This window comes from Bos javanicus, chromosome 26, assembly GCF_032452875.1.
Source record: "Bos javanicus breed banteng chromosome 26, ARS-OSU_banteng_1.0, whole genome shotgun sequence".
NCBI classification, from domain to species: Eukaryota; Metazoa; Chordata; class Mammalia; order Artiodactyla; family Bovidae; genus Bos; species Bos javanicus.
In genome coordinates this window covers 20,726,621-20,750,281 of record NC_083893.1, presented here as the reverse complement: position 1 = coordinate 20,750,281, position 23,661 = coordinate 20,726,621, and the positions used below count along the sequence as shown (strand labels likewise).

Here is a 23,661-nt window from a genome sequence, read left to right as displayed (position 1 = left end):
TGCTTTGTCAAGGGTTGGAAAATCATTGAAGTTTTAGAGAAGGTAAGGCAGTCCTGCCTTCTGGGATTATGAGTTGGCATTCTTACGTGAGCCAGATGTCTGCTTTCTCCACGAACCGTTCAGTAGTCAGTCATGTCCAACTCTTTGCTACCCCATGGACTTCAGCGTGCCAGGCTTCCCTGTCCATCACCAACTTCTAGAGTTTACTCAACCCACGAAACGTTACCTACATTATTTTTAGATAATATTTCATCAGCAATAAATGGGAATATTGGTCTGGGGAGATTCCATGCTTCTGTAAAAGTAAAAAGAAAACCAGGAAAGGCAAGAAATTGAGGTTGGATAGGAAGAGACAGTCTTCTTGGGCATCGTATTTCCTGCGGTCCTGAGGATGTTGAAGTGGGCATGGGGGGGCTGTGAATCCAATGGGCTCACTTGCAGTGCCATGGCAGGGCCAGCCTTCAGAGGAATTTTGGCCTGGGAGCTCAGAAACTTGACACTCCCACCCGTACACCACAGTTTTCCAATATTTCCTGAGAAACCAGAAAGTGCCCCAGGCTGTCAAGTAAGAGGGGTGTGGCAGTTCAGTGCATAGTCATTTCTGATGGGAAGAAACACATTTGTGTACCAGGCCCCACAGCAGGGGGCAGGGCTACATTCTAGGTCACAGAAGTCATTCCATGGTATCAGGAAAATCCTTTCTTCAAATCATAAGCTGAGAGGAGGCAAACAGATAAAACATATTTCATTTCATTGACTCTAAAACCCTCTGTTCTAAGACACTAAATAATTTTATGTAACATTAGAAAGGCTACTACTAATTCGAAGACTAATTAACATGCTATTTACTGAAAAATACATCTCCATTTCTGAGATGTTAAAATATGAAAAAATGTATATCTTAGAGTCTACCGAGATTTGGAAACGCTTCCACTTGCCATTGATCTAGAATTCCTCCTGTCCTTTCCTCAGTGATTTGAAGATCTAGAATTCAGTTTCCTCTGCTCTTCAGCTCCTACCTCTCAGGGGAATATTGAAACCTAACTTACCCTAACATCATAGTTGTGGCAGCTCAGTAGTTAAGGCAAACAAAAGTTAGGATATTTAATGATTTTTTAAAACTTGAGTAGTGTTTTCCGTCATAATCACAGCAGAGTAATACTTGTTTTTGTTGTTGTCTAGTCGCCAAGTCATGTCCAACTCTTTGCGACCCTATGGACTGTAGCCCACCAGGCTCCTCTGTCCCTGAGATTTCCTTGGCAAGAATACTGGAATGTTCTGCTATTTCCTTCTCCAGGGCATCTTCCTCACCAATCAGGGACTGAACTGAGCAACCAGGGAAGCCCAGAGCAGTACCTAGGGTAAATAATAATACTTGCTGTCATCTATTAAGTGCTGGTTGCTGTGCTGATTAGTGCAGATAAGGTACATTAGACTCTTACGTTAATGCTTAGTGTATAATAAATACTCAATGAATGTTTGCTATCCAATGAAATATACTCTGTTTGAGGGCACAGAACGTGTACATCAAAAGATATATAGTATTATTTTGTGTTGTTACTCAAGAAGTGAAGTTTAGAGTAAAGGGTAATCCGAAGACTAAAGAAGCCTTCATCTGGCTGGGCTTAAAGGACAGTAGTTGAGCTGAAAGGCACAGAGACAAGCTGGGCTTGTTAGGTTCAAGGAATAATAAAGAAACAAATATTTAAAGTATGTTGTGCTAGGTTCCGTAACAGCAGCCTGTGCATGGGCCTCTAGGCTTGCAGATAGGAAGTGACTAACTTCTCAGGTTAGTCACTGACACACGAAGCCACACGCCTTGTGGAGCTGGTTGGAGAGTAGTGTTAGTTATATCAGACCAAGAGGAGTAAGTGAAGAAACAGTAGGAAAGTACAGAAGATTTTGGAACCCGGAAGTAACCAGAGAGGACCAGTGCTTTTGTTACGTACCAGGAAACAACAACCCAGAGAGGCTGTGTAGGATAAAGAGTCAGGATAAAGTGAGGGCTAGATTCTGGGTCTTTTGACTTGTAGTCTGAGTGCCTTACTCCCTATGCCTGCTGCTTTCTCAGGATCTAGAAGCAGCTCCACGTATGTCCCTGGAAATGAAAGCCAAAGGAGATATGGGGAAATAGAGTCACTGTTGGGGTGCCAAGAGCTCATTTTAGCCTGTACAGGATGAATGACTGGGGTCCAGGGCAAACCCAGTTTAGGTTCCCTCATATTGAGGTTTTGTTTTATTCCCCCGAAGTTTCAGCTAGAAAATAAGATCGTACTGACTGATATCCTAGGGCCTAGTCAGATTTTACTGTGAAAATATTGGATCACACTTGGAAAAAACCCTTATTTTGAAAGACTGGGTTCACTCCTCTAAATTAACGTAGTAAAATACACAGTGCTTAAGTTCATTTTAATTGTTTTGTTTCATGAATTTATGTCTAAGACCACCTACTTTCTCCCTGCTTTGCTGTGTTTGAGTATCAGATGAAATGACTTGTCTGAAACAGAAGAAAGCTGTGGAGGGCTTTCCAACTTTCTATACTTTGCCCCATCTTGGAGTACTCTGCTTCGTAGCTTTCTATTCAATATTCATATTTTTTGTTATTAAAACTTTGTGCAGAATTATAACTCAGATCAGCTAGTTTTTGTTTTGTTTTGTGCGCAGTCTTAAAAGATACATAAAGTGTTATGAGAACAAGTGGAAAGGAGTAAAAGTAAACTACCTAATAGAAGCAGAAGGAGGTCTGGGCTTTACAGAGTAGGACAAAAATAACCGGAGGGTCCTGTTAATGAGCAACATTTGAGACTTCACTGTAGTGTTATTAATTATCAAAAATGGAAATACGATGTAGGAAACAGCCACCCTCACATTGAAAAACCACGTAACCCAGAACAGGCCTTGACATTTGATGGAAAGCCCCAGCTAGAGAGGCTAGTTTTGAATCGTAATAGCTGTGTCGTGTCAGGCAAGTCATCTCATTGTTTAGTGCCTTCATTTAGAGCAATTATACCTTCCCTCAAGAGACCTGGTAAAGAAAACATCAGATGTATGTCTGTTTAGAAAATAAAGTTTTTGTGTAAAGTTTTGTTGGCTGACTGTAATCAAAATTTGCTTATTAAACAGTGAAGGTTTATTTCTTCTTCTTCTTCTTCTTCTTTTTTTTTTTTTTTACAAAAACTATCTTTGCCTTCTTGATTATTTCACTTCTGCTGCCTAAAGATTTGACAATAATAATAACTTCATAGTTTAAAGCACATGTCTCTCGGATTCAGTGTGTGTTAAAAAAAATGGTGTTTCAAAGAATCTAGTATTAATTTCGCTGTCGTGGCAGCGTCAGAAGTTGCAGACTCTTGTACTCTGGGCCCTTGACTCTTGTGTGCTCTTCTAAAGGATTGGGTAGGCTCTGGTAGAAGAAGCAAGAGGTGGGAAGCTTTGAGCTGGGTTTTCCGAGGTGGAAACCCTCCAGCAGGGATTGTACTGGAGGCTACTTGCCAAAATAGGCAGGGCAGTCACTGAGCAAAAGGCTCAGGGAAGAGTTTTTTTAGTTACTGTTGAGATTGAGGACCAAAATATAATAGATTCCTCCCTGAGGTCTGGGGATCGGGAAGAGTCTATGAGTCGTGCAGAAAAGCCAGGGACCACAATGCTGAAAGTTTAAGGTTGGCGGGATAAGCCTTCTCCAAATATTCGTAAGTAGGTGCTGAAGGAAAAGAAGTGGTGGGGGCTGGGTGGGCTGGCTGGAGTGTTGTGGGCACATGGAAAACCAGGATTTATGATTCTTCCACTAGGCCTGCTGGGAATATAAGCAGAACAAAGGTCGCTTCCTTTTGGAGTTTTCTAGACAGATTGCTAAGCAGGAGGGGGTTTTGCTTTTCGTATTAGACTAGCAAATTGTTGTTTCATCAATGCTTTGTTACCGATTTTCTTCAGCAGTTTAAAAGTATTAGAAAAGAAATCTCAGATTATTAAAAAGTGAAGAAAATTTGAAAAGGATTAACAGTAAATAAGAGAGGACTGAGTAGTAGAATTTTCTTGTTTCATAGCAAGTGTTCTTTTTTCCGCATTGTTCTTTGTTGTATCAATACTGAATGTTCACTAGAGTAAAAATAGAAAATACAATAAGTTGAAAAGAAAGGAAAAAATATCAGAATTCCTGTCCCCTTCAAGACTTTTCATTTTCAGATATATGCATTGAAAATATTCTCCCCTTTTTAACAAAATGGCAGTTCTTTCACAAACTCTTTTGTAGCCTTTTTCCATTTAGCAATGCACAGTAGACAGTTTTCTGTATTAACGAATATAAATCTGCATCTCAATGGTTGTCATAGTACAGTATTGATATTATGCAGGTATGTCATAATTTATTTAACAGGCCCCTTTGGGGAGAAATTTTTGTTATTTCTAAATTTTCTTCATGCATTGATAAAGATCCCTTCACTTGCACATGATTTCTGCCATAAATTATCTGGAATACTATTGACTATGTATTTGGCTTCCCTAGTGGCTCAGACGAAAAAGAATTTGCCTGCAGTGCAGAAGACCTAGGTTGGCTCAGACGGTAAAGAATTTGCCTGCAGTGCAGGAGACCTTGGTTCAATCCCTGGGTTGAGAAGGTCCCCTGGAGAGGGAAAAGTCTACCCACTCCAGTATTCTGGCCTGGAGAATCCCGTGGACAGAGGAGCCTGGTGGGCACAGTCCATGGGATCACAAAGAGTTGGGACGTGACTGAAAGACTAAGCCAACAACAAATTGAATATTTACTGGGTATAACACTGCTAGATTTGATTCTCTCTGAGGAATTATTTGCATTACACTGAGTAGGATTTTTTTTTAATTAATTTATTATTGGCTGCACTGGATCTTCATTGCTTCATGGGCTTTCTCTAGTTGCGGTGAGCTCTTCATTGAATGCTTCTTTGACTGCTGCTCTTCATTGAAGTGCTTGGGCTTCTCTTTGCGGTGGTTTCTCTTGTTGCAGAGCACAGGCTCAAGGCACATGGGCTTAGTTGCTCCACACGTGAAATCTTCCCAGATCAGGGATCGAACGCATGTCCCCTGCATTGGCAGGCAGATTCTTATCTCCTCTGCCACCAGGGAAGTCCCCTGAGTAGGGTTTTACAGATGTAATGATATGGACATACATATAGTATACATGCTTAAATATGTCATTGTTCACAGTTGAAATGGTGGGTGGGTGACCTGTGGCTATACAGGAAGTTAAGTGTGCTTTAAAAATCACGATTTTGTCATTAGCTACCAGGCAGTCACTAAAACCCACAAGTAGATTTCCAGGCCACAGTTGCCAAGATTTGCCTGCCTGGAAAGAGCGCTAGAGGCAGAGTAGCAATTGTAGGCTCTGAAGCCAGTGTGGGCTCTCATCTTCCACATACTGGGCCAGTTACAAATTTCTCTTCATGAATCAGTAAGATGGGGACGATATGAGGATTAAATAAACCAGTATTTGTAAAGTGCCTGAACAATGCTTGACATGCAGAGTAAATGTCATATAAATATTTGTTAAAATTTAAAGCCAAAAAGAGCTCCATTTGATGGTGGAAGGAAGCAGGAACCCTGGAGTTAGGCAATGGTGCCATCCTTCTCGCAGAACTTTACCAGAAGTTCTCTCAGATTGCTTAAAATTTCACCCATAGAGATGAATCTTGGCTAGCATGACAGCTTGTCTTAAATTACTGGTAGTACATTACTAGATTCTTAGGAAATTAAAAAGTACTGGTTGAGCTCAAGTCTCCATCCCCAATCCAAGTTCCCTGTCCGAGGGGTTTAGTGTGTTCTCCCCGATACCTTTTTCTGTGGACTTACATATTATATGTGTGTATATGGAAATATGTAGAGGTTTTTGTATGTTTCTCACCTTTTTTTTTCTCCCTCTCCATCTCTTTTTAAAAACAGAAGTGGCATGTTCTGCAACTTTCTTTTCCACACTTCCTTTTAAAGTGTAAATGTTAGCAGTTCTTGCTGTCCTGGGACCAGCTAGGTGAGACCTGCATTCTGATGGCTTTAGGATAAGGTACCTAGAAGTAGCAGGACGCTGGGGAAAGTGAGGGCTGTGCGGGGCCTGGGAGAGGGACTGCAGAACAAGAGGTCCTGAGAACGGAAAGGTAGACAAATGCTGCCCTCTTTACGTCTTTGCCTCTTATCGTAAGACTTCTTCCCTGAAAAGAGGATCCAAAAACAACACATTAAAAGGGGCAGGAAAAGGAGATAACACTCTTGATTTAAAAACTCCTGAAGTGAAATTGTGGCAGTTTTAGGACGAAGAAAGAAAAGCTAAGAGGGAAAAGGGGTTGAGTCAGAGCAGAGCTGGGCCCTCTCTTCTGCGTCTCAGTCCAGGAAGCAGAGGATTCCAGCTCCATCCTTTAGAACAGGCCCTGTTGTGATAGCCTGGGGGACTCGGAACGATTCATATGTAAATATGGGAAAGCCTAGGGGAAATGCCTACCCTATTCAAAGGATTTTAGGTGGTTGTGGAGCATTCCGGAGCGCTGGGAAGATTCTATTCTGCCAGCCTGGCCTTGGACCTATGGGAACTCTTGCACCAGCATTTTGGTGCTGCAGGTATGTCCAGGGTTGCTGGAACCCGCACAAAAGCAGGTAAAACAGTTGGCCGCCTCGTTCAGGTGCCGCTTGGAACCTCGCCAGGAGTTGAGAGATTTTCCCCAGCAAAGAGCCAGCTTTCAGAGGCAAGGGAAGACTGAGTGGCTGTTCTCTTTAAGTCTGCTTTGGAATGTGGTGGGTAGAGTTGTGGGAAGCTGCTGGTTAACAGAATCGCTTCCTAGGAACTCTTCAGAATGAGCCTGGGACTGTGCACTAACCTCAGGGCATGGGGATGTCTTGGGATTTTGCGGGGGGGCGGTGGGGGGAGTTAATGAGACAAAAAGAAAAAAAAAAAAACAAAACACCCATCCCTATTGGTTTTATCACAGTCATAAGTTTGTGCTGCCAGCTCCTTAACACCTCCAGGGCTGCCCGAGGAGGAAAGTGGGACTGGTCTGCACGTTTTGTTGTTAGCTGGTGCTGCTAGGCCTCAGTTTCCTCTGGAGTGCTTCCCCGTCCCCAGACTTCATTGTTCTTACAGAAAAGTGGGATTTTATGGGCCCGGAACCATTTCTTCTTGGTGCCTTTTACCTTAGTGCAGATGGCGTCTTCTGGCCCATTGTGGGAAAAGGACTAGTTTGTGTTGAGTAAATTACTTATTTAATTTGCTCAGCAGTTCTGCAAATGAGGATGTTGAGGCCCAGAGGTGAAAATGGACTTTGGCAAGGCTCCCCAGTTAAATAATGGGGGAGTGTGAGTTTCACTGGCTCGCGGGGGAGGGGGGGCTCTCTCTCACTTGTTATTCAGTTTCTCTGTCGTGTCTGACCCTTTGTGACCCCATGGACTGCAGCATGCCAGGCTTCCCTGTCCTTCACCATCTCCCAGAGCTTGCTCAAACTCATGTCCATTGAATCAATGATGCCATCCAGCCATCTCCTACTCTGTTGTCCCCTTCTCCTCCTGCCTTCAATCTTTCCCAGCATCAGGGTCTTTTCTAATGAGTTGGCTCTTCACATCAGGTGGCCAAGGTATTGGAGTTTCGGCTTCAGCATCGGTCCTTCCAAGGAATATTCAGGGTTGATTTCCTTTAGGACTGACTGGTTGGATCTCCTTGCAGTCCAAGGGACTCTCAAGAGTCTTTTCCAACACCACAGTTCAAAAGCATCAGTTCTTCGGCACTCAACCTTCTTTATGGTCCAACTTTCACATCCATACATGACTACTGGAAATACCATAGCTTTGGCTATATGGACCTTTGTTGGCAAAGTAATTGTAGATCTTTTTTTCCCCCTTAGTGTGTTTGGAATAATGGAATAACAGTTTTACATTTGGAGCCATTTCAAGCCAGATGTTCCTAGTTGGACCTAATCTTTGAGTGTTAATGTGTATGTGGAGCCTGAAGGTGACCCGCATCTTCAGAAGCGCCTGGCATTTTGTCAGGGGTGAAGTGAAAGTCACTCAGTCGTGTTCGACTCTTTGCGACCCCATGGACTTCTGCATGGAATTCTCCAGTCCAGAATACTGGAGTGGGTAGCCTTTCCCTTCTTCAGGGGATCTTCCCAACCCAGGGATCGAACTGAGGTCTACCGAATTTCAGGCAATTTCTTTACCATCTGAACCACCAGGGGGAGGTGCCCAGAAAACCACAAATTAGCAAAAACATCCCACAGGGATGTTTCCTTTTTGTGTTTTAAAGTCTTTTCAACAGTTTATAAATCCACCTATAGGGGGAAAAAGTGGCTTTGTGGTATTTTAAAAGAATTGTTACCATTTCTATTTTTAAATATACATAAAAATCTGAGTCTCAGTGTAGGTTGCTGGGTTCAAATTGATGAGTGCTCTGGCATCTTCTGCTTTCATGTATTATAATAGAACTTTGATTCCTGGGAGATAATAGCTTCAGGGGAATTTTTAATATTCAAGGCAAATAAGCCCTGACCTTTCTAGTTGAAATTCCAGGCTAGGGAGGAAGAATGGTGCAGGATTAAGTGGATTTAATTCAGGATTTGGATTTAAATATATTTAGATTGAAATCCCAGAACTGCTGTTTACTCACTACAGAGGCTGGAACAAATTGGTCAGTCTCTCAAAGCCTAGGTTTTCTTATCTGTTAAATGGGAATAATAATACTACTTCAGAGTTTTGGTGTGAATATTAAATGAGTACAGAGACATAACATATAAAGCGCCTGACATGTGGTAGGAATTCAGTAAGTGTCCCTTTTCAGAGCTTTTTAGTCCTGTGTTGAAAATAAATTTCTCTGCTCAACTTGCTGCTTCTGGCAACTGTATATGGGACTGAAATTCCATAGGTTTAAAATTGTAAATAAAATTAAAAATAAGGCAATTGAAAATTTTATGTAGACTACAATTAATTTAGTCATCATTTAACACTCTGAAGTAAGATTTGAAATTCTGTCATTCATTCTATCCAAAAAAGTAGTTCCAGAAAGAAAATTTCTAATTTTGTCTTCTTAAATTTTATCTTGAATAGTATCAAATTTATAGAAAATTGCAGTGGTATACAGATCTTTATTTGTATTTGCCGATATTTAACATTTTGCCATGTTTTGTTTTCATTCTCACTTTCTCTACCCGCACCCACACCCACACATGCACTTCTTTTCTTTACTATTTGAGACTAAGTTGTATATATTGTGCTCCTTGGTAAGCACCAGTGTATTATATGGATATTTTCATACATGACCATAATAGATGTGCCATTTCAGGAATTTTAATTAAATTTTTTATACAGTTTTAAACATTATTTTCTATTTACAGTTACTACCAAATATTGAACACATTCCCTGTGTTGTGCAGTACATCCTTGAGCCTATCCTATACCCAATAGTTTGTACTTCCTATTCTCCTATCCTTACTTCACACCTCCCTGCCCACACTGGTAACCATTAGTTTGTTCTCTATATTTGTGAGTCTGCTTCTTTGTTATAATCACTTCTGCTGCTGCTGCTGCTAAGTCGCTTCAGTCGTGTCCGACTCTATGCGACCCCATAGATGGCAGCCCATCTGGGATTCTCCAGGCAAGAACACTGGAGTGGGTTGCCATTTCCTTCTCCAATGCGTGAAAGTGAAGTCGCTCAGTCGTGTCCGACTCTAGCAACCCCATGGACTGCAGCCTACCAGGCTCCTCTGTCCATGGGATTTTCCAGGCAAAAGTACTGGAGTGGGGTGCCACTGCCTTCTCCGTGTTATAATCACTAGTTTGTTGTATTGTTCAGATTCCATCATATGGTATTTGCCTTTGTCTCACTTACTTCATTAGCATAATGCCCTCCAAGTCCATCCATATTGCTGCAAATGGCAAATTTAGTCCTTTTTTACCGCTAAGTAGTATTCCATTGTGTATATATGTGTATGTATACCACATCTTCTTTATCCATTCATCTGTTGATGGAAACTTAGCTATCTTCCATGTCTTGGCTATGGTATATAATGCTGCTATGCTTTATTCCTGGGGTGCATGTATCTTTTTGAATTAGTGTTTGTTTGTTTGTTTGTTTGTTTGTTTTTCCCCAGATATATACCCAGGAGTGGAATTGCTGGGTCATATGGTGGTTTTATTTTTAGTTTTCTGAGAAACGTCCATACTCTATTCCATAGTGACTGCACCAATTTACACTTCTACCAACAGTATAGGAGGGTTCCCTTTTTTCCACATCCTTGTCAACAGGTGTTAATTTCTGTTCTTTTCAATGATGGCCATTATGACAAGTGTGAGGTGATCCCTCGTTGTGGTTTTGATTTGTGTTTCCTTTATGGTTAGAGATGTTGAGCATATTTTCCCATGGCTGTTGGCCATCTGCATTTCCTCTCTGGGAAAATGTCTATTCAGTTCTGCCCATTTTTAAATTGGGTTTTTGTTTTTTTTTAATTGAGTTGTAAGAGCTATTTATATGTGTTGGATATTAATCCCTTTGGTCATATCATTTGCAAATATTTTCTCCTTTCAATATATTTTCTTTTCATTTTGTCAGTGATTTCCTCTGCTGTGCAAAAGCTATTTGTTGTATTTGTTTACTTTTGCTTTTATTTACTTTAGGAGCCAGATCCAAAAATATATTGCTGCACTTTGTATCAAAGAGTGTTCTGCCTGTTTTCCTCTAAGAGTTTTATAGTATCTGATCTTATATTTAGATGTTTAATTCATTTTGAGTTACTTTTGCATAGAATGTGAGAGAATGTTCGAATTCCCTTCTTTTGCATGTAGCTGTCCATTTCAGGAAAATTTTAATTGGTTTACTCATGTATCCAATCTACAGTCTATACTGTATTCCAGTTTCATCAGTTTGTCCTATTAATGTCCTTTGTAACATTTTTTCCCTGAGATCAGGATTCAGTTCAGGATCACACATTGCCTTTACTTGTCATCTCTTCAGTTATCTTTAATTGGGGATTTGTCCTCAGGCTTCCTTTGTCTTTTATGACATAACGTTTTGAAGGTTACAGATCCCTATGTTTGTGTGACGTTTCTTCAAGATTCATTTCAGATTATGCTTTTTTGGCTGGAATACCACATAAGGGATATTGTGCTGTTTCTAGACCTGACATTCGGAAGCACGTGATGTCGTTTCCTTAATTGGTAGTGTTAATTTTGATTAGTAGGTTTCGGTGTTACCCATTTCTCCACTGTAGAGTCACTGTTTCATTTTTGGAATAAGTATAGTAACTAGTTCAAAACTATGCAGATATCCTGATCATCATCAAAACCCTATCACTAACACTGGAATCATCCATTGATGGTTTGTGCCTGAACTAAATTTCATTTTGATGGCTGCAAAATACTAATTTTTTTTCTAATTCTGTTATTTCTTATATATGTATATATATACTTTTATTTATTTCTGTATGGCTGTGCTGGGTCTTCATTACCTTGTGAAGGCTTTCTCTGGTTGGGGTGAGCAGGGGCTGTTTGCTGTGATGTGCAGGCTTCTCATTGTGATGGCTTCTCTCGTGGAGCTTAGGCTTTAGGCACCCAGGTTTCAGTAGGGCAGCACTCGGGCTTGGTAGTTGGGGCTAGCTCCTCCAGAGCACAACCTCAGTAGTTGTGGTACACAGGCTTAGTTGCTTGGTGGCATGTGGGATCTTCCCAGACCAAGGATTGAACCCACGTCCCCTGCATTGTCAGGCGGACTTTAGTGCACCACCGGGAAGTCCTCTTCTGTATCTATTAGCTGACATTCTACCATAAGAAAGAGCATTTCTCTTCTCCCCTGTTTGTTTATGTACGTATATATTATTGATGAGAGTTCATGGGTTCTTATTTTAGTCAACAGATTACAATTCATTGCTGTGCTTATTTATTTTGATCCTCGAATTGTACAGATTTGGCCAGTGGGAGCCCCTTCAATTTGGTTCCAAGCCCTTTCGACACAGTCCCATCATTTTCTTCAGCATATCCTTATTTTCTGCCATAAGATGTTTCAGACTCATCTGCCTTTGCCTTGCCTTGGAAAGAGCCATTTCTCCAAAGAACTCTGGTTCCTTCTACTGGAGAATGGGTTTTAGAAACCAGAATCTGAGTTAACACTTTTTAAACATTGGAATTCCTAAATTCTTAGTGAAGGGGCAATGGGGAAGGATTTTGGAGACTAAAATCTGCTGTGAAAGCTTAGTTTTCCATAAGTTTAATAGTTTGAACACTTGTGTTTTCACTTCTTAGATCTGAGTAAAAATATTCTTGTAATCCCACTCAGATTTGCTAGTATGTTTACTTACCAAAGTCGTCATTTTTTAAAGTGGATCTTAAGGAATTTGAAATAAACAGCAGAGATTGCTTCACTGTTGAAATTTTCTCAGTTGTTTATTTTAGCATTTAACATCTATTTGAAATAAATGCCATCTCATTTTATATATAAGATAATAGATCTCTCATCATATATATATCTAAGTAAAGGTATTTGTAAAAGCTAATGACAAAATGTGCATTTGTTTTCAGTTTTAGATCATGTAGTGTGGCTGCAGAGGGTTTTTTTTTTTTTAATTGAAAATGCTGTTAAAGAACTTCATATTTATAGGTCATTTGTATCTTCCAGGACATTTGAAGTAACAGAACTTGCTTGTGAGTCTTCATTATTGTTTTCATAGGGAAAAATAAAGTGAAAGTCGTTCAGTCGTATCTGACTCTTTGTGATGACATGGACTATACAGTCCATGGAATTCTCCAGGCCAGAATACTGGAGTGGGTAGCCTTTCCCCCTCTCCAGGGGATCTTCCCAACCCAGGAATCGAACCGGAGTCCCCTGCATTGCAGGTGGATTCTTTACCAACTAAGCTATCAGGGAAGCCCAGACAATTCTTAAATATTTTATTATATACTACTATGCCAAAGCCTTTGACTGTGTGGATCACAATAAACTGGAAAATTCTGAAAGAGATGGGAATACCAGACCACCTGACCGGCCTCTTGAGAAATTGGTATGCAGGTCAGGAAGCAACAGTTAGAACTGGACATGGAACAACAGACTGGTTCCAAATAGGAAAAGGAGTTCATCAAGGCTGTATATTGTCACCCTGCTTATTTAACTTCTATGCAGAGTACATCGTGAGAAACTCTGGGCTGGAAGAAGCACAAGCTGGAAACAAGATTGCCGGGAGAAATATCAATAACCTCAGATATGCAGATGACCCTTATGGCAGAAAGTGAAGAAGAACTAAAAAGCCTCTTGATGAAAGTGAAAGAGGAGAGTGAAAAAGTTGGCTTAAAGCTCAACATTCAGAAAACGAATATCATGGCATCTGGTCCCATCACTTCATGGGAAATAGATGGGGAAACAGTGGAAACAGTGTCAGACTTTATTTTTCTGGGCTCCAAAATCACCGCAGATGGTGACTGCAGCCATGAAATTAAAAGACGCTTACTCCTTGGAAGGAAAGTTATGACCAACCTAGATAGCATATTGAAAAGCAGAGACATTACTTTGCCAACAAAGGTCCGTCTAGTCAAGGCTGTGGTTTTTCCAGTAGTCATGTATGGATGTGAGAGTTGGACTGCAGAAGGCTGAGCGTGGAAGAATTGATGCTTTTGAATTGTGGTGTTGGAGAAGACTCTTGAGAGTCCCTTGGACTGCAAGGAGATCCAACCAGTCCATTCTAAAGGAGATCAGTCCTGGGTGTTCATTGGAAGGACTGATGCTAAAGCTGAAACTCCATATTTTGGCCACCTCATGCGAAGAGTTGACTCATTGGAAAAGACTCTGATGCTGGGAGGGATTGGGGGCAGGAAGAGAAGGGGACGACAGAGGATGAGATGGCTGGATGGCATCACCAACTTGATGGACTTGAGTTTGAGTGAACTCCGGGAGTTAGTGATGGACAGGGAGGCCTGGCGTGCTGCGATTCATGGGGTCGCAAAGAGTCGGACACGACTGAGCGACTGAACTGAACTGAACTGAATGTTAATCTGCCATCACAGTAGTTGGGTTAAGGTGGGCCACGCAGTCACCCAGATCTCAGACAGATAATTCCCACCTAGTTCTTGTTTTCCCTTTAGCTGGCATTGTTATGTTTCCATAATACTCTTTTTAACATGTGCTAGTATATCAGTGTTTATAACTTCCAGCTTGGTATCTCTGCTAAGTTCCTGAAACAGGTTTTAAACCTAAGTGAAAGCAGTTCTTTATAAGAACAGCACCTCCTTCAGCCTCTTTTGCAAAGTGGCTGTGGCCACTGGTTTGTCCTCATAAAATGGGCCAGCTGCTTGTTTTTAGGACAGATTCTAGAAATGGTATCTCACGGATGGGAGAAGTTCTGTCTCCAAGCTTGCTCAGCTCTTCATATTTGTGATTAGAATGGACTTGGGGATCAGGTTTCCTGATGGTCAACAATCATGAGACCTTCGGTTGTGCTCTTTTCAACTCAAAAAGAATATGTTCTTTTCAACTCAAACTGTTGCAGAGGCCTGCTTTCATAGCTGCTGACCCGTTCTCTTTTTCCTTCTAGAAATGACGCTTCTCTCCTCCCAGTCTTCATCACTGATGGCCCCTTCTGGTTCTGTGTCCACTGAAAACCCAGAGCAAAGGATGCTAGAGAAGAGAGCCAAGGTGATAGAGGAACTTCTTCAGACGGAAAGAGACTACATCCGGGATCTGGAGATGTGTATTGAGCGGATCATGTTTCCCCTGCAACAGGCACAGGTGGGAACTAGTGGAGAAAGTGAGCTTTGCCATGAACATGGTTCTCCAGGCCTAAGGCTTAGGGTACAGGAGCTTTCACCCCAAAGATTTATTGGGTTTGAAATAAAGGTTGTGACTGCAGCTCTTAATTCAAGGGCCCCAGTTGACACGTGTCATCAGCTTAAGCCTTCCCCATCCTGTCACTTATCAAGTCCGTTATTAACTTACTAACTTAAGTTACTGCAATAACTCCTAGGACATTTCCTGTTTCTGTGGTGAAAACAGTTCCAGTGAGTCTAGAGTTACCACTTTACACTTTACTGGGAAGCTTTGCAGTAATATTAATATATTGAAGTCTGGTGATGGTTTACCTGTCTGTAGCATCTGATTTACAGGTTTATTCCAGAAACTCTTACTAATATGTGTGTGCTAGACACTCTCTTAAATGCTGGGGATGAGGCAGGGGGGAAGGTTAACGGTATCCTGGGGATTTACAGTCCGTCGTGTTGCTTGTTACTTGACCGCCTGGGCTCAGCTTGGGTATGGACTCCTGGAACAGTCACTCATAAGAATTCTAGGAAGTGGATGGTGCCATCAGGTTTTGGGTCCTGGGTGGAATTTCTGTCTCAGTATAATAATTGTACAATTATTATACAGTTAACAGAAATTGGTTCTACAGTCATTTCACTATGGTAATGGGGATGGGGGAGCAGAAAGTAGTTGGATCAAGGACAAAAGGTGGCACTGAAGGTGATGCCAGATGTTCCCATTCTGGAAACCTCATGAGAGTGGTGAAGATGACCTTGAGGGATTTTTGTATCATCCTTGAAGAGATGTTCCTAATGTGAATGATATGCTATTAATTTTGTTTCTATGCATCTTTGTTTTGTTTTCCTTTCTCAGATACCAAACATTGATTTTGAGGGACTTTTTGGAAATATGCAGATGGTGATTAAGGTCTCAAAACAATTATTGACTGATCTGGAAATCAGCGATAACATAGGTATGAGCCCCTGCTGTTATTTCAGAAACAGGTTTTTTTTTTCTTTTCTTTTGTAGGAGACAGAGGAGAAGAGCACTGGTATTTAATAGTTTTACTAGGAAAATGAAGTTTTAGTTACTTAGTTCCAAGGTTATTTGGTCTACTTTGTGGTGATATTGGATGCTTGCAATAGAAGAAATTTTTGTTGTTACATGGTGTGATATTTTTCAGATTGACAGTTGCAGTCTTTTAGTGGGTCATGAAATCATTTTAGGACCTGGTAACTCAGTGGGTTTATCTTACAGCTAAGGAACCAATCACATTTAGATAAACCCCAGTATTATAGTACTGCTGGCAGATTCGTCCAACTTTGTGCAGGAAGAAGACATTGTCTTTGTTATTCTGGTCAGGAACAAACCTGCCATCTCTCCAGGAAGGGGAATCTGTCTCTATCCTCCAAGGCTTTCTGTTATACAAACATCCTTGGAAATCTAATCTGGAATAAGAGCTGTCCCAAATCATGTAGAAGTACCATGGAGAATTGATCTTCAAAAGGTTGCCTTTATCTTTACTCTTATTAATAAATCTACTGAACGATTTCTTTAAAAAATTAATACCCAGTATATATATATTTACAATAAAATAGAAAATATCAGAATGCACTGTAAATAATAACTACAGTTTTTGAAATTTTTATTTCAGTTCTACATATATGTCCACTGAGTCATGATTTAAAATGTGTTTATTCACATGGGTCATTGTGAAAAACGTTTGAAAAACAATTATCTATTTCTTATAAACAAGGGAATTGTGTTCGTTATCTATTGCCGTGAAACAAATTATACTAAAATTTAGTGCCTTAAAACAGAAGCAGGTCACATTTCCTTTGGTTCAGGAATCTGGGAGTGGCTTAGCTAGGTGATTCTGGCTCTGAGTCTCTCATGAGGTCGGAGTCGAGCTGTTATCTGGGCCGCCAGCGTCTGGGGCTCAATCAAGGATCTGGTCCCACAGGTTCACTCAGATCATCAGTCCTCAGTTCCTTGCCATGTAGGCCTCTTCACTTTCATGACAGTGGCAGCTAGCTTTCCCCAAACTGTGTGATCCAAGAGAGAGAGGAGGCTTGAGATGGGAGCCAGTGTCTTCTATAACCTGGTCTCAGATGTGACATACCATCGCTTCTGCCATATTTTACTTGTCATACAGACCAGCTCTGGTACCACGTGGGAGGGGACTTCCTGTCACTTTGGTATTTTATTAGAATCAAAGTGACAGGATGCTACCACAGTTCTAGCCATCCCACTACACACACAACATCCAACAGAAGGAAAAAGTGACCCTGTGTCATTTAAGGATAAGCGGACCTTTCCAGAGTCCCCTCACTGGAATTCTCTGTTTTTCATTGGCCAGAACTGGTCACATGCCTATGCCTACGTAAATCACTAGAGAGGGGAATGGGCTCATGATGTTGACTTAAGCTAGGTGGTGTTGACCTGACTCATCAGGGAGAGAAGTGGATATAAGAATAGTCAGGGCTCTGCCCTCCTGCAGAAGGGGGTGGTGGCTGTGGAATGGTAGGTGATAGTGCAGCTTGGTTAATGTTTCTCCAGGGTTTATAGTACTCCACACACCCTTTCAAGGTACATCAAGCTTGATTGCACTTGTTCCCTACAACAGCCCTGTGAGGTTAACCTGCTATTAATCTTAGTTTACAGATGAGGAAACTGAGACTTGCTCAGGAGAGTAATTTGCCCAGGGTCACATGGCTAGTACTGTGTTATCAGGTCTTTCCTGTGGGCTCTGCATATGCTGTTAGCCTCTGTACAGAACAGCTGCTTATGTATTACTAGTACTTTATGGAATGGCAAGAGAAACTGAAGCCTGGGATCCTGCTCTCAGCCTCACTGTAGAGGCCAGAGGTCAGGAAAGTTGAGGAAGGAGACACACATGTTGACCGGAGGAAGCCATGGTGACCCCATTTTTATAGAATGATATTATTACCTGTATATTATGACAAGAATAAAAGAAGAAATGAAACAGAATATCCATAATCTCACCCCATACGATTTTAGCCATTTTATTTCTCCCCTTCCCCTCTTGCCCCAAGACACCAGGAATTTAGGTAGCAGACTGAGATGAGCTGAAGGCACACAGAGGATGGGGGAGGAGAGGGCCTGGGAACGAAAGGGCTTAGGGCCTGAGAGGAGGGTTAGCTTTACAAGGAGGGACAGTGTGCAGTGACCATGATATACAGTAGGCAAAACAGGCTGAATGAGCGCACCAGGCTGGGGGGCTTCAGTCTTGGTCAACAGGAGGCCAGGCAGTGCACTCGGGGGGAATTAATAAAGGACAAGGTTTTGCATATCTGATAAGGGAAGGTTCTGGAAAGTCAGGGAAGGCAAATTAAAGCATTGTTCAGCTACTTGCAAAGGGCAGATTGACTTGAATTGTATAAGCAGTGTTTTATTTTTCTTAAGTTTAATATGTAATATATATTTTAAGTGTAACTTACTTTTAATTTTTCACATGGCATAAAATTTGAAAAGTACAAAGAACTGCTTAATGAAAACTCTATCTGTCCCTGCCACTTAGCTCTTCTCAACCAGAAACAACTAATGTTACTAGTTTTCTTATATCTCCTTTTGGATTCATAACAGAACTTACATATGTATTTTCTCTACCCTGGTCCCCCATCACCATTTTTTTTAAAAATTAGATAAACAGAAGCATACTATTCAAACTGCTCTGTAGTATGCTTGACTCCCCTTTTAAAAGTATGCCTCCCAAGCAGTTTTTAATCACCTAGGAATAGAAATGAAAAAAGTATACAGTGAATAATGTGGTGAAATTCCAAGGTAATCCAGGATGCTGGAGAAAGCGTCTTTGAATTAATTTATAAGCCTGATTGGAGAAGAATTCTAGTACAGGCAGGACAAGGGTCCACAGGGAAAGAGAGAATAGTCGGTGTTCGGGGCTTGGATGACTTAGAACATGAGGAGGTTGAGATGAGAAAGAAGTACCACGAGACTCTGAATATCTGGTAATATGTAAGGAACTGGCTTTTAATTATTTTAAACATGTCCCACAGAAAGAAATATATTTTACATAACGGCCAGGATCCATGTCTGTGTGTGTCTGTGCTTACTTTTACTGTGTCCAGTGTTTTCTGTTCCATTCTGTTTCCTCAGATATGTGCTGATCGTACCCATAAAGTAGAGTCCATGACCTATTCATGGGTTGTGACCTAAATTTGAAAAGACACTATAAGTTAAGGCATAGCTTTGCTAGGTTGTAGTTGATGTAGAAGAGTCACAGTTGCAGAGGTTGGAAACCCTTGAATGGAGGTGTGTGCAGAGTCATGGGTGTCAGCATGAAGGTTCTAGGAGTGCTGGGTGGTGGGTAGGGGGCTGGAGGATACGAAGGGAAGAAGCCAGGCAAATATCAGTTGGTGAAACTGAATGGAGACACTGGTGGCCCAGGGTCCCCACAGTGGCCCTGAAGGTCAAGAGGAAGCAGCCCCACTCTTTAACTCCTGGGCCCTTGAGTCACAGGGTTGACTAAGGCTGCCAGTGGGACAGCAGCACAAGTGTGATGTGTGTGGACATAGTCAAGGCTCTTGGAGGAAGGAGCTATAATTAAGGAAATACATTTCATTTAAATAAAAAGTGCTCTGCATGAGAATAGGGAATTCCATGGGACGTAACATGGAGGAAACAGAGGTGACCTTGTAGAGAGAGATGGGGCTCCCTGAGGGAGTGGCTCATGCTCAGAGCAGCTGGGAGAGAGGTGCTTGTAGGGGAAGCAGTAAGTAGGGCCATATGTTGAGGGAGAAGCTCAAGAATGAGAGGATGTTGTCTTTTGGGGAGCAGTGCAAGCTGAAGAAGGAAGGAGCAGGTTCTCTGAGAGAGGGAGGAGGAGCAAGAGGAAGGGTTTTAACAAATCAGGGAGTCTGCATGCTCAGGCAACTGCTCTAAGTGCGACTGCTCTGTGGAAGTCTGTTTAGGAACTGTTCCTTTTCCCAGCTGGTGTAGACTGCGGGGGGAGGGGGGCCTGTGGGTAGATTTCAAAGAGTCCACCAACTTGGATAGAAGTTTATAACAAAAATGTAGGACTGATTTAAGATATGACTGTAGGGAACAATGACTTTCTCACCAACTAAAGTCACATGCTCGTATCACATTAAGTTGCAGGTATCTAGAAGTCCCAGAAACAACCCATGTTACCAGTTTCTTATGTCACTCATCACACTTGAAATTATGGTGTGTTCGATTCATTGCTGTGTTTTGCTATTCAGTGTTTTATAGAGAAGTACATATATTACTATATCATAGATTCAGGGAGTTTTATATTATGGATATTTTAATATAATAAACATCGTTTATAGTCCTTGTATTTAATTGATGCACAAAGAAAAGATTAGAAGCTGCTGCCGTAGAAGGATCTCTTTATCTCTGTGGAGATTTGGGGCTTTGGGAGCTAAGAGGTCTTTATAGGTTCTGATCACATAACTATGTAGAGAGTACTTGATTACTCTGCCTGACTGAAAAGGGACTGGAGGCTGTTTCAGGAACTGGGTATGTGGGTGTGTGTGCATGTGTATAGGTTCTGAAAAATAAAAACATGGATGAGATAGTTCTCTTAATTTGGGGTTAAATAAGTAGAATTTTAAGCTATTACAGGGAAACAGCTTCTTGTTTAAGGGATAGGGTTATCTGGTATTAAAGTGTGGTTATATACCTTCCATTTAGGATGCTGAGAAGAGAGTTACTGAAAACACTCTGTGTTTGTGTATATTCCACAGGACCTGTGTTTCTTGATCACCGAGATGAGCTTGAAGGAACATACAAGGTTTACTGCCAGAATCATGATGAGGCCATCTCATTGCTGGAAATCTATGAGAAGGATGAGAAGATCCAGAAGCATCTTCAGGACTCCTTGGCAGATCTTAAGTAGGAGTTTTGAGCACTTCATTCCATCATAGCTCTTTAGTTCTGCCTGTTGAAAGTCATTCCCATGTCTCTCTAGACTTCTTATGACATCTATGAATCTATCGTGTTTTAAATACAAGCGATACATCATTGGAGATCCTTCTGTGTAACTTGGCCTTTTCCCGTTCTGTATCATGGAAATCTTAAGTAGCTTCCTGCTTGTAGTTACATCCATTAAAATCAGTTTTATTTATACATACAAAGTTAGCATTTTCAGGTAAGAAGCTGCCAGGAAGGTAGTTTGGTCTCGACCATCGTGAGATTCTCATGTCTTAGGGAGACAGGTTGTGAGGATGTAATATGTGTCTGAATAGGTCAGAGTGAAGTTAGGGGCTCACTGACTTTTTTAATAGACTAGAAATGCCACCATAAACATTCACAATTCCCCTTTTATCTCGTGTGTTTTTTGTCTGCCCAGCTAATAGGCATTAGCTGGACTAATACGTTCTGGGAGGAATGTGAAATTCAGCATCAGTATTTTCTCTAATCAGCTGTTTCTTCTTTTCACGCTCACTGCCTTATAGGAGCCTGTACAACGAATGGTGAGTTCCTGCCGCTTTTTTGCTTTCTTCTTTCATAGACAGAAGCTGGGTCTAGAAGTAGACCTGCCTTGCTGTGTTTTCCTGCATAACACTTACCACCAAATGACACTTTGTATAATGTTGGTTTGATTATTGTCTGCCTCTTTTCATCAGGCAGGGACTTTTTTGGTTCACTGCTAAATCCACAGCACCTGGAACACTCCCTGATATCTGTTAGGTGCCTGGTAAATGTGAATGAATGAAGTTGGGAAGTAGGGTGAGAGAACGGAGCTGTATTAGGAACAACAAATACTGGCTACAGGCCCGGTGTTACTGACAGTTGACCAGAGTCTCTGTTTTCCCTTCTCTTGTAGGGGATGCACAAATTATATTAACCTGGGCTCCTTCCTCATCAAACCAGTGCAGAGAGTTATGCGTTACCCATTGCTGCTGATGGAGTTATTGAATTCCACCCCTGAATCCCACCCAGATAAAGTGCCTTTAACCAGTGCAGTCCTTGCAGTCAAGGAAATCAACGTTAACATTAATGAGTATAAACGTCGAAAGGACCTGGGTAAGAAAAGCATACTTGCTGAAAAGGAGGCACGCCCTTGAGAATGTTCTCCTCAAAAGAATTAATTACTAAACCAGAGGTGGACAGGCAGGTGGTAGGTAATAGGGCTGTGGTGAAGAAATGGTAATAGAATTTGGGGAAAATGAGATCATGAAAGAAAGAAAGCAATGATGATAATAAAAGCACAGCCATGCATGTTGGATATCAGGCATGTGTGACAAAGCTTATAGCAATGAGTCTTTCCCAGGAGATATGAAGATCACTTAGAGAATGGCTGATCAGGACAGTTCCTTCAAGTTGAGTGCCTGCCTGCCTTCTCATCTCATTGAAGGGAGTCCCTTTGGGTCCATTCTTGCATCTCTTTGCTCTGCATGTTTGCTTCCACTTAAGCTAGAAGTTTCTTGTCTTCTTTCAGAAAACCCCAGTTTGCTCACCTCTCTGGCCCTATCAGTCCTGCCTCTGGTCTGAGCCCCTCCCCTCACCCTAAAACTGTGTGGTCAGTCAACAAACCACCCACTCTTTCTTTATGATAGAGGACAAACTGAACCATGTCCTCTGTCTCATGAAATCTCTTGTCAAAACTTTGATTTTGAATACTCAATGAGTATTGCATGGTGCCCATGCTATAATAAACTGATTTATCATTCATATCCTCAAAGAATCTATAATGTAGCCTCTCTGCCTGTCTCTCCACTACTCTGCATATTTATCTAAAATCATTTCCCCCTCCTGCTTCAGCTATGTCACCCATGTTTATGTGTGATGTTGGCTGTGGCTGTTAAAGCCCTCTGGCCATTGAGCCCTTTGTCTTGGTTCATATCTCGTCATATAATGTCATCTTCATCTCCTATAACAGTTAAGTGTGCTTTTCTCTGCCACCCAGACTTCCCTTGCTACCCTTCTACTGTTATTTCTGGGGTTTTCTGCAGACTGACTGATGTATGACACACAGTCAGACAACTCCTGCATAGCATTTCACTGTGTGAGATGATTGGATATAAATATCTCATTTGTGTATGAGACCATTTAAGGTGGGCAGGTACTGTTACTGTCTTCATTTTATTGGAAAGGAAAATGAGGCTCAGAGAAATTAAGTGAATTATTTAAGGCCACACTGTGTTTTTTTTGGCCATGCCTCACAGCTTGTAGGACCTCAGTTCCCTGACTAGGGATTGAACCTGGGCCCTGGCAGTGAAAGTGCATAGTCCTAACCACTGGACCATCAGGGAATTCCCTAAGGCCACACCTTGATGAAGTGACAGACCCAGGCATTGTAACTCAGAGGTTGTCTTGACTCCAGATCTTAGGCTTTTTACCTCCACGACCTTCCTACATTGTCTCTAATCTTCTCCAGTCTCCGCTGTTCTCTGGGTATCCAGTCTGTCCATAAGTGGTGATTTGGATTAATACTTTGTGGGCTCAGTCATAAGCTCACTGAAAATAAGCACTAGCTCGAGTTTGGGCTGTTAGTCTGGTTTGTAGTCTGTCCATGCTTGGAAGAAGGCTTTTTCCACTCACCAGTTTGACTCACTCCCCAGTTCTCAAGTACCGAAAGGGTGATGAAGATAGCCTCATGGAGAAAATTTCCAAACTGAACATCCACTCCATCATCAAGAAATCCAACCGGGTTAGCAGTCATCTGAAGCATCTCACTGGCTTTGCTCCACAGGTGAGGTTACTGCCCTTGATGGTTCAGCATGTCTTTGGCTGCTTTTCAGGACTCCACAGGGCAGCCTACATGGTGTGAATTGGTAAGATTCCCCTCTTAGTATCCTCTTGGTGTTTGCTAGCTGGTAGATAAAACCTCCTGCAGCTACTGTTTGTTATCTGGTTGCCTTGGGTCTTAGTTGTGGCATATGGGATCTAGTTTCCTGCCAGAGATTGAACCCAGGCCTGCTGCATCGGGAGCATGG

General features: G+C 41.6%; 1 protein-coding gene and 1 non-coding gene across 5 annotated transcripts in view; one reads left to right on the top strand and one right to left on the bottom strand.

Annotated features, from left to right (window-relative positions):
- Positions 1-23,661, top strand: part of DNMBP (dynamin binding protein) — a 116,932-nt gene that overhangs the window by 78,281 nt on the left and 14,990 nt on the right. For 3 of the 4 annotated variants that reach the window (XM_061403084.1, XM_061403087.1, XM_061403086.1), the window contains 6 exons: positions 14,514-14,707; positions 15,590-15,689; positions 20,467-20,614; positions 21,178-21,195; positions 21,549-21,748; positions 23,287-23,417. In XM_061403084.1, coding sequence (XP_061259068.1) covers positions 14,514-14,707; positions 15,590-15,689; positions 20,467-20,614; positions 21,178-21,195; positions 21,549-21,748; positions 23,287-23,417 — 791 coding nt within the window. The remainder of the gene's footprint in view (positions 1-14,513; positions 14,708-15,589; positions 15,690-20,466; positions 20,615-21,177; positions 21,196-21,548; positions 21,749-23,286; positions 23,418-23,661) is intronic. The other variant, XM_061403085.1, reaches the window with a different exon arrangement.
- Positions 22,906-22,977, bottom strand: TRNAE-UUC (transfer RNA glutamic acid (anticodon UUC)). Its single transcript has one exon. It is a non-coding gene; the product is annotated as a tRNA-Glu (tRNA).